A 22500-nucleotide genomic window follows, 5' to 3' on the forward strand; every position below is an offset into this window, starting at 1 on the left:
TCTATCCATCTCTCTGTGTGTGTCTGTCTGCCTGTCTGTTTGTCTGTCTCTCTGACGGTCTCTCTCTCTCTGTCTCTCTCTCTCTTTGTCTCTCTCTCTATCTCACTACCTGTCTGTCTGCCTCTCTGACGGTCTCTCTCTCTGTCTCTCTCTCTCTTTGTCTATCTCTCTATCTCACTACCTGTCTGTCTGTCTCTCTGACGGTCTCTCTCTCTCTGTCTCTCTCTCTCTTTGTCTCTCTCTCTATTTCACTACCTGTCTGTCTCTCTCTCTATCTCACTACCTGTCTGCCTCTCTCTCTATTTCACTACCTGTCTGTCTCTCTCTCTCTTTGTCTCTCTCTCTATTTCACTACCTGTCTGCCTCTCTCTCTATTTCACTACCTGTCTGTCTCTCTCTCTATCTCACTACCTGTCTCTCTCTCTCTCTCCCATCTCCTCTTTTTCTCTGCCTTATTCTTATTTTCAGTTCAGTCTGCATGTTGACGTTATTAAAACGTCAGTCTGTTGTTTGTCAGTCTGTCTCTGACTGTCAGTCTTTCCTTTCCTGTCCTGATCGGTCCTGACCTGTCCTGTCCTTTCCTGTCCTGATCGGTCCTGTCCTGTCCTGTCCTTTCCTGTCCTGATTGGTCCTGTCCTGTCCTGATCGGTCCTGTCCTGTCCTGTCCTGACCTGTCCTTTCCTGTCCTGATCGGTCCTGTCCTGTCCTGACCTGTCCTTTCCTGTCCTGACCTGTCCTTTCCTGTCCTGATCGGTCCTGTCCTGTCCTGACCTACAGGGACCTTCAGAGACATACAGAGTACGCCCTCCTCCTTTACCTCCTGTTGTATCAGTCTGTTGTATTTACAGATGTAATATATACAGTGGGGCAAAAAAGTATTTAGTCAGCCACCAATTGTGCAAGTTCTCCCACTTAAAAAGATGAGAGAGGCCTGTAATTTCATCATAGGTACACTTCAACTTTGACAGACAAAATGAGAAAAAAATCCAGAAAATCACATTGTAGGATATTTTATGAATTTATTTGCAAATTATAGTGGAAAATAAGTATTTGGTCAATAACAAAAGTTTATCTCAATACTTTGTTATATACCCTTTGTTGGCAATGACAGAGGTCAAACGTTTTCTGTAAGTCTTCACAAGGTGATGTTTTGGGGCTGTTGCTGGGCAACATGGACTTTCAACTCCCTCCAAAGATTTTCTATGGGTTTGAGATCTGGAGACTGGCTGGGCCACTCCAGGACCTTGAAATGCTTCTTACGAAGCCACTCCTTCATTGCCCGGGTGGTGTGTTTTGGGATCATTGTCATGCTGAAAGACCCAGCCACGTTTCATCTTCAATGCCCTTGCTGATGGAAGGAGGTTTTCACTCAAAATCTCACGATACATGGCCCCATTCATTCTTTCCTTTACACGGATCAGTCGTCCTGGTCCCTTTGCAGAAAAACAGCCCCAAAGCATGATGTTTCCACCCCCATGCTTCACAGTAGGTATGGTGTTCTTTGGATGCAACTCAGCATTTTTTGTCCTCCAAACACAACGAGTTGAGTTTTTACCAAAAAGTTATATTTTGGTTTCATCTGACCATATGACATTCCCCCAATCTTGTTCTGGATCATCCAAATACTCTCTAGCAAACTTCAGACGGGCCTGGACATGTACTGGCTTAAGCAGGGGGACACGTCTGGCACTGCAGGATTTCAGTCCCTGGCGGCGTAGTGTGTTACTGATGGTAGGCTTTGTTACTTTGGTCCCAGCTCTCTGCAGGTCATTCACTAGGTCCCCCCATGTGTTTCTGGGATTTTTGCTCACCGTTCTTGTGATCATTTTGACCCCGCGGTGTGAGATCTTGCGTGGAGCACCAGATCGAGGGAGATTATCAGTGGTCTTTTATGTCTTCCATTTCCTAATAATTCCATTTCCTAATAATTGCTCCCACAGTTGATTTCTTCAAACCAAGCTGCTTACCTATTGCAGATTCAGTCTTTCCAGCCTGGTGCAGGTCTACAATTTTGTTTCTGGTGTCCTTTGACAGCTCTTTGGTCTTGGCCATGGTGGAGTTTGGAGTGTGACTGTGTGAGGTTGTGGACAGGTGTCTTTTATACTGATAACAAGTTCAAACAGGTGCCATTAATACAGGTAACGAGTGGAGGACAGAGGAGCCTCTTAAAGAAGAAGTTACAGGTCTGTGAGAGCCAGAAATCTTGCTTGTTTGTAGGTGACCAAATACTTATTTTCCACCATAATTTGCAAATAAATTCATAAAAAATCCTACAATGTGATTTTCTGGATTTTTTTTCTCATTTTGTCTGTCATAGTTGAAGTGTACCTATGATGAAAATTACAGGCCTCTCTAATCTTTTTAAGTGGGAGAACTTGCACAATTGGTGGCTGACTAAATACTTTTTTGCCCCACTGTATATGTGTTGGTTGTATCAGTCTGTTGTATTTACAGATGTAATATATATAATAATGTGTGTTGGTTGTATCTGTCTGTTGTATTTACAGATGTAATATATATATATCTACATATGTGTTGGTTGTATCAGTCTGTTGTATTTACAGATGTAATATATATATGTGTTGGTTTATCAGTTGGCAATTAACTTTATACATTAAAAAAAGAGGTAAAAAAATATGATCAGCCTAAATATATGGACTCTGGATTGTCAATAAGTGTACTTCTCTCTCTCTCTCTCCACCAGAGGGCAGTTGTCTAACTGTGTACTTCTCTCTCTGCCATGTCCCCCCCCTCCTCCTCCCCACCACCCTCCGCCTCCCCCCGGCCACCAGAAGGTGACGTCCTGTCCCAGAGCCAGGAGATGGACAGTGTTTGTCTGAACGGAGGCTACAGCACCAACAGCTTCACCCTGCAAGGTCTGGGAGGGGGTGGTGGGGGGCCTCGGTCCGGGGTGGGTGGCAGCACAGACCTCCTCAGGGAGGGAGGAGGAGGGGGGGAGGACGCCTCCCCCGCCCCCCTCACCCCCCACGCCGCCGTGGGTCTGGGGGTGGAGCCTCACGGAGGCGGAATGCGGAGGAACCTATCGGACGCGACGGTCCTGGAGAACATGATCATCTCAGAGCTGGTTCAGAGCAACTTGAGGCCGGCTGCAGCCGCGGAGCGCTACGGCAGCCTGGCACGCCCCCTGGACCGACTGACACGCCCACAGCCCTCCGCCCACGAGAGTTGGACGGTAGCTCGGGTGTCGACGCACACACATGACCAAGATCCGACACACGCGCACACGCACCAGGACGGCTGGACGCATACACCTCGTCCTCTGCAGGACGTGCCGACACACACACCTCGTCCGCTGCAGGACGTGCCGACACACACACCTCGTCCTCTGCAGGACGTGCCGACACACACACCTCGTCCTCTGCAGGACGTGCCGACACACACACGCCAGGAGGAGAGCAACAGGAGCCAGCTGCAGCTGGGGGGCGGGACCCTCTCCCGTAGACTCCTCCTCCAGGACAGACAGACACGCCCCCAGGAGGCGTCGCTGCAGATGCAGACCGCACGCCCACATTCCACGTTGTCGCGGCAACAGCAGCAGGGCGGAGGGGGAACGCTGTCCCGTCACCGCAGCGGGGGTGTTGAGCCGGGTGGCGTGGGGGGTTCGGAGCGGGACCGTTACCGGGATAGGCCGCTTCCTCCTCCCCCTCCTCCTCCGCCTCTGGAGACAGAACCCCTGTATAAAGCCCTGGAGGATCCCCTTCTCTATGACCCCAGGGATGGAGGGGTGGAGGGGTGGAAGGAGAGAGGGGTGGAGGGTTGGAAAGAGAGAGGGGTGGAGAGAGGGGTGGAGGGTTGGAAAGAGAGAGGGGTGGAGGGTTGGAAAGAGAGAGGGGTGGAGAGAGGGGTGGAGGGTTGGAAAGAGAGAGGGGTGGAGGGGTGGAAAGAGAGAGGGGTGGAGGGATGGAAAGAGAGAGGGGTGGAGGGGTGGAAGGAGAGAGGGAAAGAGGATTCTCTTCTCTATGACCAGAGAAACGGAGGGATGGAGGGGTGGAAGGAGAGAGGGATGGAGAGAGAGAAGGAGGAGCAGTTCCTCAGTGACCAGAGAGATGGAGGGGTGGAGGGGTGGAACAGAGGGAAGGAGAGGAGGATGGAGGAAGGGAGCACTCAGTCCGTCCGTTACCTTAGCGACCCGGACGACCCTGACAGCTATGACCCCGTGACCCCTGACCTTGATCCTGACTCCTCCCCCATCTACACCCAGGATTCTAACCCCTCCCCCATCTTCACCCACAACCGAAACGCACCCCTAGATATATACACCCCAAATGTCTACACCACAAACTCACCTCCTGATACATACACCCAAAATTCACCCCCAAATATTTACACCCGAAATTCACCACCAAGTATATACACCCGAAACGACCCCCTCCCAAATGTCTACACCCGAAATTCTCCCCCGAACATCTACACTCGAAGCGACTCTCCCCAGCTCTACACCCGAAACTCACCCCCGCCACCACGATTCTACACCCGTGAATCTCCGCCCCTACTCCTGTCGTCCTATCCTGACAGCAGCCCCGAAGGTCAACCAGAGGTTAGCCCCACCCCTCGACCCCACCGACCCCCTCTGGGCCCCAGGCCTAATCACATGCAGACTTTCTACCAGCCCCCACCCCTCACACCCCTCACGGCTAATGGGGAGTTGGGTTACACAGAGCCCGCCAGCGAGGACGATGAGGGACAGATGCAACGGGTGACGAGTCTGTGACTAGGGCGGTGGTGATCTGGAGGAAGAAGAGGAGGAGGAGGAGGAGGAGGAAGAAGAAGAAGACAGTTGTTGCAGTCATGATATTAATTATCATAATCATTGATAAAGACCATTATAATGGTGATGGATTTTGCTGGCTATTGTTAAATTGATGATGATGGTGATGATAATGATGATGAAGATGATGATAGTGATTATGGTGATGATGGTGATGATGATGATGGTGATAATTGTGATGGTGATGATGGTGATAATTGTGATGGTGATGATGATGATGGTGATAATTGTGATGGTGATGATGGTGATGATGATGATGGTGATAATTGTGATGGTGATGATGGTGATAATTGTGATGGTGATGATGGTGATGATGATGATGGTGATAATTGTGATGGTGATGATGGTGATGATGATGATGGTGATAATTGTGATGGTGATGATGGTGATGATGATGATGATGGTGATAATTGTGATGGTGATGATGGTGATGATGATGATGATGGTGATAATTGTGATGGTGATGATGGTAATGATGATACTGATGATGATGATGATCACCTCATGATACCTACACCCGAAATGATGATGAAGGCTCCTCCCTGTCTCTTATCTCTTGGTCATCACAAACGCTGGTCTCTCTCTCATGTTCTGTTTAAATACGTAATCCATTTTCTCTGTGTCTTTCCTCTCCCCATCTGTCTCTAATCCCCCTGTGTGTCTTTCCTCTCCCCATCCGTCTCTATTCCCCCTGTGTGTCTTTCCTCTCCCCATCCGTCTCTATTCGCCCTGTGTATCTTTCCTCTCATTGGTGTTAAATCATCTGGAACCAGTTGTTTAACCATTAACTACAGTCGCAAAATTAACTTTCCCCAAATTTATACGATTTTCAGAAATCCCGTTTGGAAGATTTCTGGAATCCTGACGGAATGGGCCTGCCTTGGCAGGGAATCCTGACGGAATGGGCCTGCCTTGGCAGGGAATCCTGACGGAATGGGCCTGCCTTAGCAGGGAATCCTGACGGAATGGGCCTGCCTTGGCAGGGAATCCTGACGGAATGGGCCTGCCTTAGCAGGGAATCCTGACGGAATAGGCCTGCCTTGGCAGGGAATCCTGACGGAATGGGCCTGCCTTAGCAGGGAATCCTGACGGAATAGGCCTGCCTTAGCAGGGAATCCTGACGGAATGGGCCTGCCTTAGCAGGGAATCCTGACGGAATGGGCCTGCCTTAGCAGGGAATCCTGACGGAATGGGCCTGCCTTAGCAGGGAATCCTGACGGAATGGGCCTGCCTTAGCAGGGAATCCTGACGGAATGGGCCTGCCTTGGCAGGGAATCCTGACGGAATAGGCCTGCCTTAGCAGGGAATCCTGACGGAATAGGCCTGCCTTGGCAGGGAATCCTGACGGAATGGGCCTGCCTTGGCAGGGAATCCTGACGGAATGGGCCTGCCTTGGCAGGGAATCCTGACGGAATGGGCCTGCCTTAGCAGGGAATCCTGACGGAATGGGCCTGCCTTAGCAGGGAATCCTGACGGAATAGGCCTGCCTTAGCAGGGAATCCTGACGGAATGGGCCTGCCTTAGCAGGGAATCCTGACGGAATGGGCCTGCCTTAGCAGGGAATCCTGACGGAATGGGTCTGCCTTGGCAGGGAATCCTGACGGAATGGGCCTGCCTTAGCAGGGAATCCTGACGGAATGGGCCTGCCTTAGCAGGGAATCCTGACGGAATGGGCCTGCCTTAGCAGGGAATCCTGACGGAATGGGCCTGCCTTAGCAGGGAATCCTGACGGAATAGGCCTGCCTTAGCAGGGAATCCTGAATTCTCCAACTGGGGTTTTCTGTAAAACTGTGGGAAAGTTACGTGAATTTTGCAACCGTAATCCATCAACAGAGTTTTTTATAATTGATTGGTTGATTGATTGATCGATTGGTTGATCGATCGATTGGTTGATTGATCGATCTATTGATTGGTAGATTGATCGATTGGTTGGTTGGTTGATTGATTGATTGGTTGATTGATCGATTGGTTGATTGGTTGGTTGGTTGGTTGGTTGGTTGGTTGGTTGATTGATCAATTGGTTGGTTGATTGATTGGTTGGTTGATTGATCGATTGGTTGATTGATCTATTGGTTGGTTGATTGATCGATTGGTTGGTTGGTTGATTGATCAATTGGTTGGTTGATTGATTGGTTGGTTGATTGATCGATTGGTTGATTGATCTATTGGTTGGTTGATTGATCGATTGGTTGGTTGGTTGATTGATCGATTGGTTGGTTGGTTGATTGATTGATTGGTTGATTGATCGATTGGTTGATTGATCTATTGGTTGGTTGATTGATCGATTGGTTGGTTGGTTGATTGATCAATTGGTTGGTTGATTGATTGGTTCGTTGGTTGGTTGGTTGATTGATCGATTGGTTGGTTGATTGATCGATTAGTTGGTTGATTGATTGATTGGTTGATTGATTGATTGATTGGTTGATTAATCAAAAGATTGATTGACTAGTTGTTGCTTACCCTCAATAGGGACTGCATCTCAAATGATACCCTATATAGTGCACTACTTTAGACCAGAGCCCTATTCCCTATATAGTGCACTACTTTAGACCAGGGCCCTATTCCCTATATAGTGCACTACTTTAGACCAGAGCCCTATTCCCTATATAGTGCACTACTTTAGACCAGAGCCCTATTCCCTATATAGTGCACTACTTTAAACCAGAGCCCTATTCCCTATATAGTACACTACTTTAGACCAGAGCCCTATTCCCTATATAGTGCACTACTTTAGACCAGAGCCCTATTCCCTATATAGTGCACTACTTTAAACCAGAGCCCTATTCCCTATATAGTACACTACTTTAGACCAGAGCCCTATTCCCTATATAGTGCACTACATTAGACCAGAGCCCTATTCCCTATATAGTGCCCTACTTTTGACCAGAGCCCTATTCCCTATATAGTGCACTACATTAGACCAGAGCCCTATTCCCTATATAGTACACTACATTAGACCAGAGCCCTATTCCCTATATAGTGCACTACTTTAGACCAGGGCCCTATTCCCTATATAGTGCACTACTTTAGACCAGGACCCTACTCCCTATATAGTGCACTACTTTAGACCAGAGCCCTATTCCCTATATAGTGCACTACTTTAGACCAGAGCCCTATTCCCTATATAGTGCACTACATTAGACCAGAGCCCTATTCCCTATATAGTGCACTACTTTAGACCAGAGCCCTATTCCCTAAATAGTACACTACTTTGGCACAGAGCCCTATTCCCTACATAGTGCACTACTTTAGACCAGAGCCCTATTCCCTATATAGTGCACTACTTTAGACCAGAGCCCTATTCCCTAAATAGTACACTACTTTGGCACAGAGCCCTATTCCCTATCTAGTGCACTACATTAGACCAGAGCCCTATTCCCTATATAGTGCACTACTTTAGACCAGAGCCCTATTCCCTATATAGTGCACTACTTTAGACCAGAGCCCTATTCCCTATATAGTACACTACTTTGGCACAGAGCCCTATTCCCTACATAGTGCACTACTTTAGACCAGAGCCCTATTCCCTATATAGTACACTACTTTAGACCAGAGCACTACACAGTAAATAGGGTGCCATTTGGGACACTAAATGTCAGAGGAGAACTTATGTTGCCAAAAATGTTTTGAAAGAAATGTGCATGAATTGATATAGCCTTTGAGAGACTATTAGAAGAGTTTGGAAGGTGTGTCTGTGTCTCTGTGTGTGTTGGGGGGGGGGGGGGGGTGTGGTGTCTGGGTGTTTGTAGGTGTGAGTGTGAATGAGTGTTTGAAGGTGTGTGTTTGTGTGTGTAGGTGTGTGTTTGTGTGTGGGGGGGGGGGGGGGGGGGGTGTCTGTGTGTTTGTAGGTGTGAGTGTGAATGAGTGTTTGTAGGTGTGTGAAGGTGTGTGTTTGTGTGTGTGACTACCACAGCCCTTGTACAAATTCACAGTTGTAGATTTTTCCCCAAACAAAAGAGGTGGGAACATAACGCACCCCGTCTTTGCCCTTCCCCTTCCCAGTGCTCCAACCAATCTCGTCTCTCCTAGAGATCTGGAACGTTCACAGACTCCGCCCCCTACCCTCTACAGACTGTCAGGCGACGGAACACGTTGTTGCCTTCCTTCTACGTTGTCACGGCAACAGAACAATGAGCTCGGAACTCTATAGAATGGAGGTGATTCTAACCCGGAACTCTCCTACTGTAAACAATACCTACATAATGAGGATGCTCGTCCATTGTACATAGATCCACCTGTGCTCTGACTTGTCTTGTATTGCTACTGAAGTTAACCCCAGTTAAACTGTGTAACCAAACCTTTGCCGGTGTACCTTACTGTTGTACGTGTCTTTCTTCTACTCTCATTGCTGTCGTCTCTTCCTACCAGCACCGCTTCTGCTGATGGCTTCTTTACTGAGGAGACTTTTCACATGTGATGACTGTGATCTGTGGTTGTTTAATCTAGTTTAATGCCCTGACTGTAAGTCTCTCTGGATAAGAGTCTGCTAAATGACCGAAATGTACATGTTTAATGTTGTCTGTCTGTCTGTCTGTCTGTCTGTCTGTCTGTCTGTCTGTCTGTCTGTCTGTCTGTCTGTCTGTCTGTCTGTCTGTCTGTCTGTCTGTCTGTCAGACTGGTATAGAATGTGGTGTTACTCTGAAAGAACCAGACAGGACACACCAGTTAAAAAGTCAACATAGTATTTCATAGTTAGTGGTTATCCTAGTTATCCTAGTCACACACACTGGCTTAAAATCACACACACACACACACACACACACACACACACACACAGTATAACACACGCAACACATTACAATGAAGTGGATTTTTACACGATTGAAACTAAACGTTCACATTCATTTCAGTTACATTCACTGGTTTCATGTACAATCTGTTTAACATCGCTATGGTTACATCTCATTAAATAGAATTCCAATGTCTGGAGTGGAAGGGCTGTAAAAACACAGGAGGCTGTTGGGGAGGACGGCTCACAATGTCTGGAGTGGAAGGGCTGTAAAACCACAGGAGGCTGTTGGGGAGGACGGCTCATAATGTCTGGAGTGGAAGGGCTGTAAAAACACAGGAGGCTGTTGGGGAGGACGGCTCATAATGTCTGGAGTGGAAGGGCTGTAAAAACACAGGAGGCTGTTGGGGAGGACGGCTCATAATGTCTGGAGTGGAAGGGCTGTAAAAACACAGGAGGCTGTTGGGGAGGACGGCTCATAATGTCTGGAGTGGAAGGGCTGTAAAAACACAGGAGGCTGTTGGGGAGGACGGCTCATAATGTCTGGAGTGGAAGGGCTGTAAAAACACAGGAGGCTGTTGGGGAGGACGGCTCATAATGTCTGGAGTGGAAGGGCTGTAAAAACACAGGAGGCTGTTGGGGAGGACGGCTCATAATGTCTGGAGTGGAAGGGCTGTAAAACCACAGGAGGCTGTTGGGGAGGACGGCTCATAATGTCTGGAGTGGAAGGGCTGTAAAAACACAGGAGGCTGTTGGGGAGGACGGCTCATAATGTCTGGAGTGGAAGGGCTGTAAAACCACAGGAGGCTGTTGGGGAGGACGGCTCATAATGTCTGGAGTGGAAGGGCTGTAAAACCACAGGAGGCTGTTGGGGAGGACGGCTCATAATGTCTGGAGTGGAAGGGCTGTAAAAACACAGGAGGCTGTTGGGGAGGACGGCTCATAATGTCTGGAGTGGAAGGGCTGTAAAACCACAGGAGGCTGTTGGGGAGGACGGCTCATAATGTCTGGAGTGGAAGGGCTGTAAAACCACAGGAGGCTGTTGGGGAGGACGGCTCATAATGTCTGGAGTGGAAGGGCTGTAAAAACACAGGAGGCTGTTGGGGAGGACGGCTCATAATGTCTGGAGTGGAAGGGCTGTAAAACCACAGGAGGCTGTTGGGGAGGACGGCTCATAATGTCTGGAGTGGAAGGGCTGTAAAAACACAGGAGGCTGTTGGGGAGGACGGCTCATAATGTCTGGAGTGGAAGGGCTGTAAAAACACGGGAGGCTGTTGGGGAGGACGGCTCATAATGTCTGGAGTGGAAGGGCTGTAAAAACACAGGAGGCTGTTGGGGAGGACGGCTCATAATGTCTGGAGTGGAAGGGCTGTAAAAACACAGGAGGCTGTTGGGGAGGACGGCTCATAATGTCTGGAGTGGAAGGGCTGTAAAAACACAGGAGGCTGTTGGGGAGGACGGCTCATAATGTCTGGAGTGGAAGGGCTGTAAAAACACAGGAGGCTGTTGGGGAGGACGGCTCATAATGTCTGGAGTGGAAGGGCTGTAAAAACACAGGAGGCTGTTGGGGAGGACGGCTCATAATGTCTGGAGTGGAAGGGCTGTAAAAACACAGGAGGCTGTTGGGGAGGACGGCTCATAATGTCTGGAGTGGAAGGGCTGTAAAAACACAGGAGGCTGTTGGGGAGGACGGCTCATAATGTCTGGAGTGGAAGGGCTGTAAAAACACAGGAGGCTGTTGGGGAGGACGGCTCATAATGTCTGGAGTGGAAGGGCTGTAAAAACACAGGAGGCTGTTGGGGAGGACGGCTCATAATGTCTGGAGTGGAAGGGCTGTAAAAACAGAAGGAAACCATGTGTTTGATACCAGTCACTTCACTACATTCCACCCATCACTATGAGCGCTTCCTCCCCAATTAATAAGGTGCCCCCAGTCGCATGTGGTGTGGTACAAAATACTACACGTACCGTGCCTGTGTAATTGGTGAATCATTTGGATATATGTAGTAGAAAATACTAATAGTACCGTGTTAGTGGTGATATATAAATATTATATGTACAAATAATTGTAAGGATAATTAGCAGCTTTGGCTAGAAGAGCCACACTAATGTCGGGATTCAATCCCATGGTGCTTTGTCAACAACGCACCATTTAAACCTTTCCGATTGAACCGACATGCAGCGAGGAATGTGGTCTCCCCGAAAGGTGCTGACTTTGCCTATGAATGACGTTAATGGCGTTGTTGACGGAGCGCAGTCAGATGGAATCGGGGACTAACATAGTGATCTGGTTTAGTACAGGTGGACTTTAATTAAAGGGGCAATGCAGGGTTCAAAAGAACAACAAAGCTCCGTTATCATTCGCTAAGAAGTCAAAAAACAGATGTGGACCGACCAATCCCAGATCAGGATTATTTACATACATAGTTTGTGTGGCACTAACATGGATTTACATATTCCATTACCAGGCACTTTTTATCTACATCAACTTTCAGTCAGTCAGTCATTTTTACATATGGGGAGGCCCCAGGAATCAAACCCACAATACTGGTGCTGTAAATGCCATGCTCTACCAACTGAACCACTGAGGACAGGTTCTACCAACTGAGCCACAGAGGACAGGCTCTACCAACTGAGTCACAGAGGACAGGTTCTACCAACTGAGCCACAGAGGACAGGTTCTACCAACTGAGTCACAGAGGACAGGCTCTACCAACTGAGCCACAGAGGACAGGTTCTACCAACTGAGTCCACAGAGGACAGGTTCTACCAACTGAGTCCACAGAGGACAGGTTCTACCAACTGAGCCACAGAGGACAGGTTCTACCAACTGAGTCACAGAGGACAGGTTCTACCAACTGAGTCCACAGAGGACAGGTTCTACCAACTGAGCCACAGAGGACAGGTTCTACCAACTGAGTCACAGAGGACAGGCTCTACCAACTGAGCCACAGAGGACAGGTTCTACCAACTGAGTCCACAGAGGACAGGTTCTACCAACTGAGTCCACAGAGGACAGGTTCTACCAACTGAGTTACAGAGGACAGGTTCTACCATAGAACTACATTTTTAGATATGCTAACATCTCCTCTCACTCTGTCTCTCACTTTTTCTTTCCCTCCCTCCAACTGTCTCCCCCTCTTTTTCTCTCCCTCTCTCCCACACCTCTCTCAGTCTCTTTCTCTCCCACTATCCCCCCCTTTCTCTCTCCCTCTCTCCCACACCTCTCTTGGTCTCTTTCTCTCCCACTATCCCCCCCTCTCTCTCTCCCTCTCTCTGTCTCTTTCTCTCCACTATCCCCCCCTCTCTCTCCCTCTCTCCCACACCTCTCTCGGTCTCTTTCTCTCCCACTATCCCCCCCTCTCTCTCTCCCTCTCTCCCACACCTCTCTCGGTCTCTTTCTCTCCCACTATCCCCCCTCTCTCTCTCTCCCTCTCTCCCACACCTCTCTCGGTCTCTTTCTCTCCCACTATCCCCCCCTCTCTCTCCCTCTCTCCCACACCTCTCTCGGTCTCTTTCTCTCCCACTATCCCCCCCTCTCTCTCTCTCCCTCTCTCCCACACCTCTCTCGGTCTCTTTCTCTCCCACTATCCCCCCCTCTCTCTCTCCCTCTCTCCCACACCTCTCTCGGTCTCTTTCTCTCCCACTATCCCCCCCTCTCTCTCTCTCCCGCTCTCCCACACCTCTCTCGGTCTCTTTCTCTCCCACTATCCCCCCCCCTCTCTCTCTCCCTCTCTCCCACACCTCTCTCGGTCTCTTTCTCTCCCACTACCCCCCCTCTCTCTCCCTCTCTCCCACACCTCTCTCGGTCTCTTTCTCTCCCACTATCCCCCCCTCTCTCTCTCCCTCTCTCCCACACCTCTCTCGGTCTCTTTCTCTCCCACTATCCCCCCCTCTCTCTCTCCCTCTCTCCCACACCTCTCTCGGTCTCTTTCTCTCCCACTATCCCCCCCTCTCTCTCTCCCTCTCTCCCACACCTCTCTCGGTCTCTTTCTCTCCCACTATCCCCCCCTCTCTCTCTCTCCCTCTCTCCCACACCTCTCTCGGTCTCTTTCTCTCCCACTATCCCCCCCTCTCTCTCTCTCCCTCTCTCCCACACCTCTCTCGGTCTCTTTCTCTCCCACTATCCCCCCCTCTCTCTCTCTCCCTCTCTCCCACACCTCTCGGTCTCTTTCTCTCTCCCTCTTTTTTTCTCCCGTCTCCCTTTCTGTCTCTTAATCTCTCTATCTCCTTATCTCTCACAGAATACTGAGGTATGTGATTTCACAGGACTTGTTCTGAAACACTTCACTAACACAAAGAAACACACACAGACCTATCCCCTAACTGACGGTGTGGTGACGGGGGTTGTCCAGGCTGTAGTCTAAACATGAGGGAGATGTGGAGACAGGGGGTTGTCCAGGCTGTAGTCTAAACATGAGGGAGATGTGGAGACAGGGGGTTGTCCAGGCTGTAGTCTAAACATGGAGGAGATGTGGAGACAGGGGGTTGTCCAGGCTAGGAGAGAGGGTAGAGCTGTAGTCTAAACATTGAGGAGATGTGGAGACAGGGGGTTGTCCAGGCTAGGAGAGAGGGTAGAGCTGTAGTCTTTAAACATGGAGGAGATGTAGAGACAGGGGGTTGTCCAGGCTAGGAGAGAGGGTTAGAGCTGTAGTCTTTAAACATGGAGGAGATGTGGAGACAGGGGGTTGTCCAGGCTAGGAGAGAGGGTGGAGCTGTAGTCTTTAAACATGGAGGAGATGTGGAGACAGGGGGTTGTCCAGGCTAGGAGAGAGGGTAGAGCTGTAGTCTAAACATGAGGGAGATGTGGAGACAGGGGGTTGTCCAGGCTAGGAGAGAGGGTAGAGCTGTAGTCTAAACATTGAGGAGATGTGGAGACAGAGGGTTGTCCAGGCTAGGAGAGAGGGTAGAGCTGTAGTCTTTAAACATGGAGGAGACGTGGAGACAGGGGGTTGTCCAGGCTAGGAGAGAGGGTAGAGCTGTAGTCTTTAAACATGGAGGAGATGTGGAGACAGGGGGTTGTCCAGGCTAGGAGAGAGGGTAGAGCTGTAGTCTTTAAACATGGAGGAGATGTGGAGACAGGGGGTTGTCCAGGCTAGGAGAGAGGGTAGAGCTGTAGTCTTTAAACATGGAGGAGATGTGGAGACAGGGGGTTGTCCAGGCTAGGAGAGAGGGTAGAGCTGTAGTCTAAACATGAGGGAGATGTGGAGACAGGGGGTTGTCCAGGCTAGGAGAGAGGGTAGAGCTTTAGTCTAAACATGAGGGAGATGTGGAGACAGGGGGTTGTCCAGGCTAGGAGAGAGGGTAGAGCTGTAGTCTAAACATTGAGGAGATGTGGAGACAGAGGGTTGTCCAGGCTAGGAGCGAGGGTAGAGCTGTAGTCTTTAAACATGGAGGAGATGTGGAGACAGGAGGTTGTCCAGGCTAGGAGAGAGGGTAGAGCTGTAGTCTTTAAACATGGAGGAGACGTGGAGACAGGGGGTTGTCCAGGCTAGGAGAGAGGGTAGAGCTGTAGTCTTTAAACATGGAGGAGATGTGGAGACAGGGGGTTGTCCAGGCTAGGAGAGAGGGTAGAGCTGTAGTCTTTAAACATGGAGGAGATGTGGAGACAGGGGGTTGTCCAGGCTAGGAGAGAGGGTAGAGCTGTAGTCTTTAAACATGGAGGAGATGTGGAGACAGGGGGTTGTCCAGGCTAGGAGAGAGGGTAGAGCTGTAGTCTTTAAACATGGAGGAGACGTGGAGACAGGGGGTTGTCCAGGCTAGGAGAGAGGGTAGAGCTGTAGTCTTTAAACATGGAGGAGACGTGGAGACAGGGGGTTGTCCAGGCTAGGAGAGAGGGTAGAGCTGTAGTCTTTAAACATGGAGGAGACGTGGAGACAGGGGGTTGTCCAGGCTAGGAGAGAGGGTAGAGCTGTAGTCTTTAAACATGGAGGAGATGTGGAGACAGGGGGTTGTCCAGGCTAGGAGAGAGGGTAGAGCTGTAGTCTTTAAACATGGAGGAGATGTGGAGACAGGGGGTTGTCCAGGCTAGGAGAGAAGGTAGAGCTGTAGTCTTTAAACATGGAGGAGATGTGGAGACAGGGGGTTGTCCAGGCTAGGAGAGAGGGTAGAGCTGTAGTCTTTAAACATGGAGGAGATGTGGAGACAGGGGGTTGTCCAGGCTAGGAGAGAGGGTAGAGCTGTAGTCTTTAAACATGGAGGAGATGTGGAGACAGGGGGTTGTCCAGGCTAGGAGAGAGGGTAGAGCTGTAGTCTTTAAACATGGAGGAGATGTGGAGACAGGGGGTTGTCCAGGCTAGGAGAGAGGGTAGAGCTGTAGTCTTTAAACATGGAGGAGACGTGGAGACAGGGGGTTGTCCAGGCTAAGAGAGAGGGTAGAGCTGTAGTCTTTAAACATGGAGGAGATGTGGAGACAGGGGGTTGTCCAGGCTAGGAGAGAGGGTAGAGCTGTAGTCTTTAAACATGGAGGAGATGTGGAGACAGGGGGTTGTCCAGGCTAGGAGAGAGGGTAGAGCTGTAGTCTTTAAACATGGAGGAGACGTGGAGACAGGGGGTTGTCCAGGCTAGGAGAGAGGGTAGAGCTGTAGTCTTTAAACATGGAGGAGCTAGGAGACGGGGGGTTGTCCAGGCTAGGAGAGAGGGTAGAGCTGTAGTCTTTAAACATGGAGGAGATGTGGAGACAGGGGGTTGTCCAGGCTAGGAGAGAGGGTAGAGCTGTAGTCTTTAAACATGGAGGAGATGTGGAGACAGGGGGTTGTCCAGGCTAGGAGAGAGGGTAGAGCTGTAGTCTTTAAACATGGAGGAGCTAGGAGACGGGGGGTTGTCCAGGCTAGGAGAGAGGGTAGAGCTGTAGTCTTTAAACATGGAGGAGACGTGGAGACAGGGGGTTGTCCAGGCTAGGAGAGAGGGTAGAGCTGTAGTCTTTAAACATGGAGGAGATGTGGAGACAGGGGGTTGTCCAGGCTAGGAGAGAGGGTTAGAGCTGTAGTCTTTAAACATGGAGGAGATGTGGAGACAGGGGGTTGTCCAGGCTAGGAGAGAGGGTTAGAGCTGTAGTCTTTAAACATGGAGGAGATGTGGAGACAGGGGGTTGTCCAGGCTATGAGAGAGGGTGGAGCTGTAGTCTTTAAACATGGAGGAGATGTGGAGACAGGGGGTTGTCCAGGCTAGGAGAGAGGGTAGAGCTGTAGTCTTTAAACATGGAGGAGATGTGGAGACAGGGGGTTGTCCAGGCTAGGAGAGAGGGTAGAGCTGTAGTCTTTAAACATGGAGGAGACGTGGAGACAGGGGGTTGTCCAGGCTAGGAGAGAGGGTAGAGCTGTAGTCTTTAAACATGGAGGAGCTAGGAGACGGGGGGTTGTCCAGGCTAGGAGAGAGGGTAGAGCTGTAGTCTTTAAACATGGAGGAGATGTGGAGACAGGGGGTTGTCCAGGCTAGGAGAGAGGGTAGAGCTGTAGTCTTTAAACATGGAGGAGATGTGGAGACAGGGGGTTGTCCAGGCTAGGAGAGAGGGTAGAGCTGTAGTCTTTAAACATGGAGGAGCTAGGAGACGGGGGGTTGTCCAGGCTAGGAGAGAGGGTAGAGCTGTAGTCTTTAAACATGGAGGAGACGTGGAAGGCCTGGAGGACAGAGAGAAACACACTGGTTATGCACACACAGATACATACACACACATACATACATACACACACACACCTACATATACACACACACAGATCAACTCACCACCCAGTAGGCAGTCAAGGCTCCCTGTATGTAGCCAGTGATGACATCAGAGGGATGATGTCGATAGTCCGATATTCTAGTCAGGCCTGCGAAGAGATTACACGTTAGAAACGTACCTGTTAAATATTTTGAATTATGACTCAACAATATGATAAAAATGCATATTACAGCAGTACAGAGGAAATGACCCGTTGTCAAGCCCCGCCCTAGAATTTGGGCCAATCAAGTGGACAGCAACTGAACAAAGTGACAACAATTGACCAGACCAGGATTCTATCAGAACTACACCAGACAGCCAGGCAAACGTATTAGGAAAATGTATTTAATTATTTGGTTTTGTTTTTTTCTTTAGTCATAGTAGAGATTAAACAACACCTGAAAAGACAGTAGTCCAGATGAATAACCACATTGTGGACGGACCACTCAGGGAGAGTTCTGAGAGGCTATGAACATCCATAGACCAGATGAATAACCACATTGTGGACGGACCACTCAGGGAGAGTTCTGAGAGGCTATGAACATCCATAGTCCAGATGAATAACCACATTGTGGACAGACCACTCAGGGAGAGTTCTGAGAGGCTATGAACATCCATAGACCAACAGAAAAGACAGTAGTCCAGATGAATAACCACATTGTGGACGGACCACTCAGGGAGAGTTCTGAGAGGCTATGAACATCCATAGACCAGATGAATAACCACATTGTGGACGGACCACTCAGGGAGAGTTCTGAGAGGCTATGAACATCCATAGACCGGATGAATAACCACATTGTGGACAGACCACTCAGGGAGAGTTCTGAGAGGCTATGAACATCCATAGACCAACAGAAAAGACAGTAGTCCAGATGAATAACCACATTGTGGACGGACCACTCAGGGAGAGTTCTGAGAGGCTATGAACATCCATAGACCAGATGAATAACCACATTGTGGACGGACCACTCAGGGAGAGTTCTGAGAGGCTATGAACATCCATAGTCCAGATGAATAACCACATTGTGGACGGACCACTCAGGGAGAGTTCTGAGAGGCTATGAACATCCATAGACCAACAGAAAAGACAGTAGTCCAGATGAATAACCACATTGTGGACGGACCCACTCAGGGAGAGTACTGAGAGGCTATGAACATCCATAGACCATTATAACATATCAGCCATGTCAGTCAGACTATCTAATGGGCTGGTATGGGCTGGATTCCCAGTCAGACTATCTAATGGGCTGGTATGGGCTGGATTCCCAGTCAGACTATCTAATGGGCTGGTATGGGCAGGATTCCCAGTCAGACTATCTAATGGGCTGGTATGGGCTGGATTCCCAGTCAGACTATCTAATGGGCTGGTATGGGCTGGATTCCCAGTCAGACTATCTAATGGGCTGGTATGGGCTGGATTCCCAGTCAGACTATCTAATGGGCTGGTATGGGCTGGATTCCCAGTCAGACTATCTAATGGGCTGGTATGGGCAGGATTCCCAGTCAGACTATCTAATGGGCTGGTATGGGCTGGATTCCCAGTCAGACTATCTAATGGGCTGGTATGGGCTGGATTCCCAGTCACAGTTTACGCCTCGTCCTGGATTAAAAAACATGTTCAATGACGATTCTCCATTGAAAAATGCTTCTTAGCCCAGAATGTAGGTTTAGCTTGAGATTCAGTCAAATCTGTGGTGTTTGTAAACCAACCGACTTTGACAGGACATTTAAGCTGGAACTGACGTGTGCAGCATTTAACGTGAACACGATCTCCGCGAACGTCAGGAAGGTGTGCCTTTGAAAAGGCACATTGTTGACAGTGCAGTGTGCTTGTCGACCACGCCTCTGGGATTAAATCCCGGCCGTAATCAGTGTCTGGGAAAGCGGCCCTACGTCATTATCAGTTGGGGAGTATTTTCAGAGTCGATTCCCCCGTCACTGATCATTATCAATAGACCTGTAAGTACCTGTATACACAGCTAGCAGAACCAGGAAGAACTGTACGAGGGGTCTGAGTAACCTGGCCCCTCGCCAACACCACCTGGCTTGGAGGTAGAACTGAAGAGAGAGAGGGAGGCAGGGAGGGAGGGAGGGAGAGAGGGAGAGAGAGGGAGGGAGGCAGGCAGGCAGGCAGGCAGGCAGGGAGGGAGGGAGGGAGAGAGAGAGAGAGAGAGAGAGAGAGAGGGAGGCAGGCAGGGCAGAGAGAGAGAGAGAGAGAGAGAGGCAGGGAGGGGAAAATGTTGATTACTACACATGTTCTATTTGTACATAGTGTTATACTAAATTATACTGAATTATACTGAATTATACAGTATTATACTATATTATACCGCATCATGCTGTATTATACTGAATTATACTGTATTTATCTTCAAAGATGCAGCACAGTTCTGACTCTACTCTCTCTCTACGGCCCTGCCCTCACACAATAGAGGAGTGTAGTATAGAGAGACAGAGAGGTCAGACCTCTCCCCTGCCCGAGGGGAACAAAGACATCTCTGTCTGCCCTACTTCTTCTCTCTTTCAATCCCTCTTTTTCTCCTGCCCTCTTTTCTTTCTCTCCCTTTCAGCTCCCTTCTTTTCAATCACTCTCTGCTTTCAGACCCTCTGGGAGGTGGTTCACAGTGTGTGTGTGTGTGTGTGTGTGTGTGTGTGTGTGTGTGTGTGTGTGTGTGTGTGTGTGTGTGTGTGTGTGTGTGTGTGTGTGTGAGATACTTACTGCTAGATACAGCATGGTGTACATTGCAAACGAAGCATGACCAGAGAAGAAGGATTTCCTGAAAATAAAATAAAAAACAAATGCTGACTATACACACACCTGCCCCCCCCCCCCAACAAACAGACAAACACACACACACCTGCCCCCCCCCCCAACAAACAGACACACACCTGCCCCCCCCCCCCCAACAAACAGACACACACCTGCCCCCCCCCCCCCCCAACAAACAGACAAACACACACACACCTGCCCCCCCCCCCCAACAAACACACACACACCTGCCCCCCCCAACAAACAGACAAACACACACACACCTGCCCCCCCCCCCCAACAAACAGACAAACACACACACACCTGCCCCCCCCAACAAACAGACAAACACACACACACCTGCCCCCCCCCCCCCAACAAACAGACAAACACACACACACCTGCCCCCCCCCCCCCAACAAACACACACACACCTGCCCCCCCAACAAACAGACAAACACACACACACCTGCCCCCCCCCCCCAACAAACACACACACACCTGCCCCCCCCAACAAACAGACAAACACACACACACCTGCCCCCCCCCCCAACAAACAGACAAACACACACACACCTGCCCCCCCCAACAAACAGACAAACACACACACACCTGCCCACCCCCCCAACAAACAGACAAACACACACACACCTGCCCCCCCCCCCCCCAACAAACACACACACACCTGCCCCCCCCAACAAACAGACAAACACACACACACCTGCCCCCCCCCCAACAAACAGACAAACACACACACACCTCCCCCCCCCCAACAAACAGACAAACACACACACACCTCCCCCCCCCCCAACAAACAGACAAACACACACACACCTGCCCCCCCCCCCAACAAACAGACAAACACACACACACCTGCCCCCCCCCCCCCCAACAAACAGACAAACACACACACACCTGCCCCCCCCCCCCCCAACAAACAGACAAACACACACACACCTGCCCCCCCCCCCCAACAAACAGACAAACACACACACACCTCCCCCCCCCCAACAAACAGACAAACACACACACCTCCCCCCCCCAACAAACAGACAAACACACACACACCTCCCCCCCCCCAACAAACAGACAAACACACACACACCTGCCCCCCCCCCCAACAACAGACAAACACACACACACCTCCCCCCCCCCAACAAACAGACAAACACACACACCTCCCCCCCCAACAAACAGACAAACACACACACACCTCCCCCCCCCAACAAACAGACAAACACACACACACCTCCCCCCCCAACAAACAGACAAACACACACACACCTCCCCCCCCCAACAAACAGACAAACACACACACACCTGCCCCCCCCCCCAACAAACAAACAAACACACACACACCCCCCCCCCCAACAAACAGACAAACACACACACCTCCCCCCCCCCCAACAACAGACAAACACACACACACCTGCCCCCCCCCCCAACAAACAGACAAACACACACACACCTGCCCCCCCCCCCCCAACAAACAGACAAACACACACATACCTGCCCCCCCCAACAAACACACACACACCTGCCCCCCCCCCAACAAACAGACAACACACACACACCTGCCCCCCCCCCCAACAAACACACACACACCTGCCCCCCCCAACAAACAGACAAACACACACACACCTGCCCCCCCCCCCAACAAACAGACAAACACACACACACCTGCCCCCCCCCCCCCAACAAACAGACAAACACACACACCTGCCCCCCCCCCAACAAACAGACAAACACACACACACCTGCCCCCCCCCCAACAAACACACACACACCTGCCCCCCCCCCCAACAAACAGACAAACACACACACACCTGCCCCCCCCAACAAACACACACACACCTGCCCCCCCCCCAACAAACAGACAAACACACACACACCTGCCCCCCCCCCCAACAAACAGACAAACACACACACACCTGCCCCCCCCAACAAACAGACAAACACACACACACCTGCCCCCCCCCAACAAACAGACAAACACACACACACCTGACCCCCCCCCCCCCCCCCCCAACACAACAAACAGACAAACACACACACACCTGCCCCCCCCCCCCCCCCCAACAAACAGACAAACACACACACACCTGCCCCCCCCCCCCCCCCCCAACAAACACACAAACACACACACACACCTGGCCTCCTCTTCCAATCGGTGGTCTGTCTGTCGGCAGGTTACCGTGGAGACGTAGGTTCCGGGGGTGCAGTTGAGCGAGGCATACGAGACGCCGCACACAGACAGGAAGTGAGGTCGCAGCCGCCCCACGCTCAGCTTGGCCATGTTAGTCAGGGATTGGCCGACACAGCACCCGAACAGGAAGGAACCTAACTCCTTACAGAAATAAAATACAGAAACACAGAAATAAATATATAGCCGAACAGGAAGGAACCCAACTTCTTCTTTGTGCAACAAATAACAATCAAATTGTGTGTAAGACTTGTTGATAACGTTTATGACAGTTTGTCTTCTGTTATTAAAACTTGATGAATGCAGAAGGGAGATTTCCGTACCTTAT

At 50.3% G+C, this 22500-nt stretch overlaps 2 protein-coding genes and 1 long non-coding RNA gene across 3 annotated transcripts in view; 2 read left to right on the forward strand and 1 right to left on the reverse strand.

Moving 5' to 3' along the window:
* Positions 1-4864, forward strand: part of LOC118940259 (adhesion G protein-coupled receptor L1) — a 91768-nt gene extending 86904 nt beyond the window's left edge. The window contains 2 exon segments of the mRNA XM_090195137.1: positions 778-798; positions 2793-4864. Coding sequence (XP_090051263.1) covers positions 778-798; positions 2793-4732 — 1961 coding nt within the window. The 3' untranslated portion in view covers positions 4733-4864.
* Positions 4865-12348: 7484 nt separating this feature from the next.
* LOC149978702 (uncharacterized) lies at positions 12349-12566 on the forward strand. The gene is made up of 2 exons (XR_016485636.1): positions 12349-12395; positions 12480-12566. It is a non-coding gene; the product is annotated as an uncharacterized LOC149978702 (long non-coding RNA).
* A 2806-nt stretch (positions 12567-15372) lies between these two features.
* Positions 15373-22500, reverse strand: part of LOC110512914 (phospholipid phosphatase 3) — a 14877-nt gene continuing 7749 nt past the window's right edge. The window contains exons 3-8 of the mRNA XM_090195178.1: positions 22496-22500; positions 22120-22316; positions 19940-19997; positions 19188-19278; positions 17244-17329; positions 15373-17137 (exon numbers count right to left, since the gene is read on the reverse strand). The exon at positions 22496-22500 is cut by the window's right edge and continues 85 nt beyond it. Coding sequence (XP_090051304.1) covers positions 16979-17137; positions 17244-17329; positions 19188-19278; positions 19940-19997; positions 22120-22316; positions 22496-22500 — 596 coding nt within the window. The 3' untranslated portion in view covers positions 15373-16978. The remainder of the gene's footprint in view (positions 17138-17243; positions 17330-19187; positions 19279-19939; positions 19998-22119; positions 22317-22495) is intronic.

The sequence above is a fragment of the Oncorhynchus mykiss genome, chromosome 13 (assembly GCF_057628025.1).
Source record: "Oncorhynchus mykiss isolate SJ-2025 chromosome 13, ASM5762802v1, whole genome shotgun sequence".
NCBI classification, from domain to species: Eukaryota; Metazoa; Chordata; class Actinopteri; order Salmoniformes; family Salmonidae; genus Oncorhynchus; species Oncorhynchus mykiss.